The following is a 6,939-nucleotide window of genomic DNA, read 5'->3' as shown; positions in this document are numbered from 1 at the left end:
ACCAATTTATTAATACTGTAAACTGAACTCTACAATGTTGCTGAAAATCGCTGGAAGGCAGAGCTGTAACCCCAGAAGCCAACAGAGCACATTTAATGTTGTTTAAATAACAAGTGAATGACGAGCGTTTCAGGTGATCAGTCGTTTAGAGCGGACATAAGCTCAGCCAGAGGCCGACGTGTGAGCGGCCCCACGTGCACCCGGCTGCACGCATTCAACAGCGGGTAGAGGGCCTTCGAGCACCCTCGGCACCCAGAACTCAGAGCAGGAGCGCCCTCTAGCCTCGGCGGCGCCCGGGGGTTCTGGCAGAGAGCGTCGGGAAGGAAGCTCGAGGGGCGGGGCGGCGGCGCGGGGCGGCGCTTCGCCGGGCTGGATGGAGCGTGCGGGCGCTGCGACCCCGGAGGGCGACATGCCTGGCTTTCTTCTGGCTCTTCAGCGCGAGAACCGAGCCGAGGCGCCGCGGGAGCGGGTGCAGGAGGAGGACTTGCGGCAGTGGGGCCTCACAGGTCAGTGGCTTCAGGCGCACTTCCGCCCACACCGGCCGACTCGTTGGGACTCTCCTCGCCCGGGCCCCTGTACCCGGTGTCAGGAACGGTCCGGCGGCGCCGAGGGTGGACCTTCCCGTCGGTTTCAGACCTACGGACAGCAGGGCCTTCCCTTCCCGCCCTTGCGGCGGGGCTGGGCGGAGAGGAACCCCGCCTGGTGCAGGGTGGCCATTGCCCCGCCTGCGCTGCGCGCGCGGCGGGCGGACGCGGGAGAAATGGAACTCCCCTACCGCTGCTCCCGCTGCCCGGCGCGCCAGCCCTGGGGAGGGGGAACTTGTTGAGGCCCCTGTCCCAGAGGTCTCAAGAAGCGGAGACCGTCCTGGCGCCCAAGGGTGTGGGTTTCAAGTTTGTGTTCCGGTGGGTTTGGAGGCCTAGCTTGGGGCGTTTAATTAGTTGCTTCTGTAAAGCGATCAGAATTCGTCTCCGAGCTTCAGTTCTCTTTTTCGTTTATCCGGCTCGCACAGTTCTTTCTCCACTGGTTAATTCTCCTCCAACGTTATAACTTGAAATATGCAACTAAGCAAAGTTCATCAGCGCTTTTCTGCGTGTAACTGTTTTATTTGTAGTAGCCCTTTCCTAGAACCTTAGAAACGCCAAGCTTGCATCCCCTTGAGGTCTTCGGGCAGGGAGGCGGAGCGCGTTTCTGGATGGAGACCGCAGGATGGAGAGTTGTTGTTTAGTCGCTAAGTCGTGTCTTATTCTTTTGCGACCCCCTGGACTGTACCCCACCAGACTCCTCTGTCCGTGGGATTTCCCAGGCAAGAATACTAGAGTGGGTTGCCATTTTCTCTAGGGAACTCTCCCAACCCAGATATCGAACCCATGTCTCTTGCGTCTCCGGCTTTGGCGTCCGGTTGCTTTACTACTGAGCCACCCGGGAAGCTCGTAAGGAGTGTTATCCATTTACATGTGAATTTATGGTCTGATGCTTATGTGTTTGGTGTAAAGTTTATCTGTTTATAAAGCCAAAGTTTATACGTGCTTGTGTGTTTGCCTGTCCTTGCATGTGTTTTTGGGTTTGTTACGATGTGTGAGAGAAGGCTAGATCAAATGTGCACATTGATACTGGACTGTTGATAATTCACCTGGAGAAATATACACATGGACCAGTGCTGTTATAGTAAAATTGAGAAGATAGGTACGAGATTGCAAGTTTACCTGGAAGAATTAGAGTGAGTGAATGAAGAGGTAAATAGACCAATACGGAAGTTTGGTGGTGGGCATGGATAAGTGCGAAGTGTGGAGAAAGGAAAAAGTAGAAAATAAGTATACTCAGAGGAATAACCATTTAATATTGTAACTTGAAATTCCTATCTCTATTTGAATAAATTAATGTTCTGAGAAACTATTCTTTGGTTAAAAATGCTTACTGAATTTTCATTTTTTCATTTTTATTTTTTGTATTTTTAAAAATTCTTTGTGTTTTCTTTTTCTTCTGATTTTTTCCTTTTTAACAGAAGTAGTACATATTTTCTGTAAAACATTTAGGGTAATATTCTATGCATAAAGAAAAACAGTAATATACATAATTCTATGACATACTATCATGTTTCCTGACAGTCCTTGGCCTTTGCATGCATGCATATGTTTGTATATATAATTTCTTTTTCTCTCTCTTTTCCAGGGTGGGGCCAGGACTGAGGGAGAAGTGCAAAAATGGGCTTTCATTTTTATGAAACCATAAATTTTTTCCTTATTGTCATTTAGTCTTCTTCAATATATTTAGTGCGTACATGGTGCTAAGTCACTTCAGTCATATCCAACTCTTTGTGACCTTGTGGATTATAGCCTGCCAGACTCCTCTGTCTATAGGATTCTCCAGGCAAGAACACTGGAGTGGGTTGCATATTTAGTAGGTACAGGCTGATTTTTTCATTTTTTATTTTTATTTTGGAGATTAATCTCGTCATTTATTTCCTTTGCAAATATTTTCAATTTTGAGGATTGTTGTTTCATCTCATTTATGGTTTTCTTTTTTTTTTTTTTTAAGTTTGAACAGAAGCTTTATTTCTACATTTACAGAATTTGAAGTGATAACTTGCCTTCTAATTTGCTCTCACATTCATGTTTTCTTTATAAATATACATATTAATTTAGCAATTATATTCTCATCAAGAAGAAGCCATGATTGATATATATATTTTTTGTATATCATGCCAATGCTGCTGCTGCTGCTAAGTTGCTTCAGTCATGTCTCACTCTGTGTGACCCCATAGATGGCAGCCCACCAGGCTCCCCCGTCCCTGGGATTCTCAAGGCAAGAACACTGGAGTGGGTTGCCATTTCCTTCTCCAATGAATGAAAGTGGAAAGTGAAGTTGCTCAGTCTCATTTATGGTTTTCTTTGCTGTACAAAAGCTTTTAAGTTTAGTTAGGCCCCATTTGTTTATTTTTGTCCTTATTTTCATTACTGTAGAAGGTAGGTCAAAAAAGATCTTGCGGTGATTTATGTCAGTGTTCTTCCTGTGTTTTCCTCTAAGAGTTTTACAGTATCTGGTCTTTAATCCATTTTAAGTTTATTTTTGTGTATGGTGTTAGGGAGTGTTCTAATTCATTCTTTTACATGTAGCTGTCCAGTTTTCCCAGCATCACTTATTGAAGAGACTGTCTTTTCTCCATTGTATTTACATGCTTCCTTTGTCATAGATTAGGTGACCATAGGAATGTGGGTTTATCTCTGGGCTTTCTATCCTGTTGCATTGATCTAATATTTCTGTTCTTGCGTCAGTACCATACTGTCTTGATTACTGTTGCTTTGTAGTATAATCTGAAGCCAGAGAGTCTGATTCTTCCCGCTCCCTTTTGTTTTCTCAAGATTGCTTTGGCTATTTGGGGTCTTTTGTGTTTCCATACAAACTGTAAATTTTTTTTAAAAATTCTGTGGAAAATGCCATTGGTAATTTGATAGGGATTGCATTGAAGCTGTAGGTTGCTTTGGGTAGTATTGATTCTTCCAAGAACATGGTATATCTCTCACCTGTTTGTGTCATCTTCGATTTCTTTCATCAGTTTCTTAATAGTTTTCTGAATACCAGTCTTTTACCTCCTTAGGTAGGTTTATTCTTAGGTATTTTATATGTTTTGTTGCAGTAGTAAATGGGATTTTTATTTTTTTAATTTCTCTTTCCTATCTTTTATCGTTAGTGTGTAGGAGTAACAGAAATTTCTGTGTATTAATTTTGTATACTGCAGCTTTACCAGATTCATTGATTGGCTCTAGTGGTTTTCTGCTGGCATCTTTAGGATTTTCTGTATATAGTTTCATGTCATCTGCAGACAGTGACACTTTTGCTTCTTTTTCTCCAGTTTGGATTCCTTTTCTTTTTCTTATCAGATTGCAATGGCTAGGACTTCCAAAACTATGTTGAATAATAGTGGTGAGAGTGGACATCCTTGTCTTATTCCTGATCTTAGAGGAAATGCTTTTGGTTTTTCACCATTGAGAATGATGTTTGCAGTGGGTTTTTCATATATGACCTTTATGTTGAGGTAGATTCCCTCTATGCCTACTTTCTGGAGGATTTTTATCATAAATAGGTGTTGAATTTTGTCAAAAGCTTTTTCTGCATCTATTGAGATGACCATATGGTTTTTATTCTTTAATTTGTTAACATGGTATATCATATTGGTTTGCATTTGTTGAAGAATCCCTGCATCCCCAGGATAAAGCCGACTTGATCATGATGTATGATCCTTTTAATATGCTGTTGTATTCTGTTTGTTAGTATTTTGTTGAGGATTTTTGTGTCTGTGTTCATCAGTGATATAGTCTGTAATTTTCTTTTTTTGTGATATCTTTGTCTGATTTGGGTATTAGGGTGATGATGGGCTTGTAGATTGAGCTTTGGAGTGTTCCTTCCTCTGCAATTTTTTGGAAGAGTTTGATAAGGATGAGTATTAGCTTGTCTCTAAATGTTTGATAGAGTTCGCCTGTGAAGCCATTCTGGTCCTGGACTTTTGTTTGTTGTAAGATTTTTAATTATAGTTTCAATTTCATTACTGGTGATTGGTCTGTTTATATTTTCTATTGGTTTAGTCTTGTTTCAGTCTTGGAAGATGATACCTTTCTAAGAATTTGTCCATTTCTTCCATGTTGTCCATTTTATTGGCAAATAGTTGCTTTAAGTAGTCTCTTTTGATCCTTGTTATTTCTGTGGTGTCAGTTGTAATTTCTCCATTTTTCATTTCTAATTTTATTGATTTGAATCTTGTCCCTTTTTTCCTTGATGAGTCCAGCTAAAGGTTTATCAATAGCCAGCTGTAGTTTCATTGATTTTTGCTGTTGTTTTATTTCTACTGGGTTGGCCAAAAAGTTAATTCAAGTTTTTCCAGAGTATCTTATGGACAGACTCAAAGGAATTCATTGGCCAACTCAGTATTTCATTTATTTCTGCTCTGATTTTTACGATTGCTTTAGGTATAAGGTTAGGTTGTTTGAGTTTTTTCTTAGTTTCTTGAGGTAGGATTGAATTGCTATGAACTTCTTCTTAGAACTTCTTTTGCTTCATATGTAGATTTTGGGTCATTGTATTTTCATTTGTTTCTATGTATTTTTAAATTTGCTTTTTTATTTCTTCAGTGATGTCTTGGTTATTTTGTATCATTGTTTAGCCTCCTTGTGTTTGTGTGTGTGTTTTTTTTTTTTATATCCAGTACTCTTGCCTGGAAAATCCCATGGACGGAGGAGCCTGGTAGGCTGCAGTCCATGAGGTCGCTAGGAGTTGGACACGACTGAGCTTTCACTTTCACTTTCATGCATTGGAGAAGGAAATGGCAACCCACTCCAGTGTTCTTGCCTGGAGAATCCCAGGGACGGGGGAGCCTGGTGGGCTGCCGTCTCTGGGGTTGCACAGAGTCGGACGCGACTGAAGCGACTTAGCAGCAGCAGCAGCAGCCCCTGTTATTGACTTCTGGTCTCATAATGTTGTGGTCAGAAAAGATACTTGATACGGTTTCAGTTTTTTAAAATTTACTGAGGCTTAATTTGTGACCCATGATGTTGTCTATCCTAGAGAATGTTCCATGTGCACTTGAGAAGAAAGTGTAATATGCTGCTTTCAGGTAGAATGTCCTATAAATAGCCATTAAATCTGCCTGGTCTATATTGGCATTTAAAGCTGTGTTTCCTTATTTTCTGTCTAGGTGATGTTTCCATTTGTGCAAGTTGGGTGTTAAAGTCCCCCACTATTATTGTGTTCCTGTCAGTTTTCCTTTTTATGGCTGTTAGCATTTTCATTATGTATTGAGGTACATAGATATTTTTGTGTTATATCTTCTTGGATTTACCCCTTGATCATTATGTAGTGACCTTCCTTGTCTCTTGTAAGTCTTTTTAAGTCTGTTTTATCTGAGTATTGCTATTCCAGCTTTCTTTTGATTTCCATGTGCATGGCATGCCTTTTTCCACCCCCTCACTTGGAGCCTGTATGTGTCTTTAGGTCTGAAGTAAGTCTCTGGTGTGCTGTGTGCTTAGTTGATCCGTCGTGTCCAACTCTTTACGATCACGTGGACTGTAGCCTGCCAGGCTCCTCTGTCCATGGAATTCTCCAGGCAGGAGTACTGGGATGGGTTGCCATTTCCTTCTCCAGGGGATCTTCCCAACCGAGGGATCGAACCCAGGTCTCCAGCATTGCAGGCAGATTCTTTACCATCTGAGCCACCAGGGATGAACCATACATTCAGGTCTTGTTTTTGTATCCATTCAGCCAGTCTGTTTCTTTTGGTTGGAGCATTTACTCCATTTACATTTAAGGTAATTATCAATATACATGTTCCTATTACCATTTTCTTTATTATTCTGGGTGTGTTTTTGTAGGTCTTTTTGTTCTCTTGTGTTTCCTGCCTAGAGAAGTTCCTTTAGCATTTGTTGTAAAGCTGATTTGGTAGTGCTGAATTCTCTTAGCTTTTGCTTGTCTATAAAGCTTTTGATTTCTCCTTTGAATCTGGATGAGATCTTTGCTAGGTAGAGTAAAGTAGGTTTTTCCCTTTCATTATTTTCAATATATCCTGCCAGTCTCTTCTAGCCTGCAGAATTTCTTCTGAAAAATCAGCTGATAACTTTGTGGAGATTCCCTTGTATGTTATTATTATTATTCTTTTTTTTGCATTTCCCTTGCATTAATATTTTTTCTTTGAATTTAGTATTTGTTTGTTTGATTAATGTGTGTCTTGCCATGTTTCTCCTTGGGTTTATCCTGTACGGGACTCTGCTTCTTAAACTTGGATGGCTATTTCTTTTCCCATGTTAGAGGATTTTTCGGCTATAATCTCTTCAAATATTTTCTCAGACTCTTTCTCTTTTTTCTTCTGGGATCACTGTCATTCAAACGTTGGTGAGTTTAATGTCTCTGAGACTCTCCTCATTTCTTTCCATTCTTTTTCTTTATTCTGCTCCT

At 40.9% G+C, this 6,939-nt stretch overlaps 1 protein-coding gene across 2 annotated transcripts in view; it reads left to right on the top strand.

Annotated features, from left to right (window-relative positions):
- The first annotated feature begins 339 nt into the window (after positions 1–339).
- Positions 340–6,939, top strand: part of CHD1L (chromodomain helicase DNA binding protein 1 like) — a 71,699-nt gene continuing 65,099 nt past the window's right edge. For both annotated transcript variants that reach the window (XM_040230876.1, XM_040230879.1), the window contains exon 1: positions 340–506. In XM_040230876.1, the coding sequence (XP_040086810.1) occupies positions 374–506 (133 nt within the window). In that variant the 5' untranslated portion in view covers positions 340–373. The remainder of the gene's footprint in view (positions 507–6,939) is intronic.

The sequence above is a fragment of the Oryx dammah genome, unplaced genomic scaffold (assembly GCF_014754425.2).
Source record: "Oryx dammah isolate SB20612 unplaced genomic scaffold, SCBI_Odam_1.1 HiC_scaffold_28, whole genome shotgun sequence".
Taxonomy (NCBI): domain Eukaryota; kingdom Metazoa; phylum Chordata; class Mammalia; order Artiodactyla; family Bovidae; genus Oryx; species Oryx dammah.
This window is presented reverse-complemented; position numbering and strand designations above follow the sequence as displayed.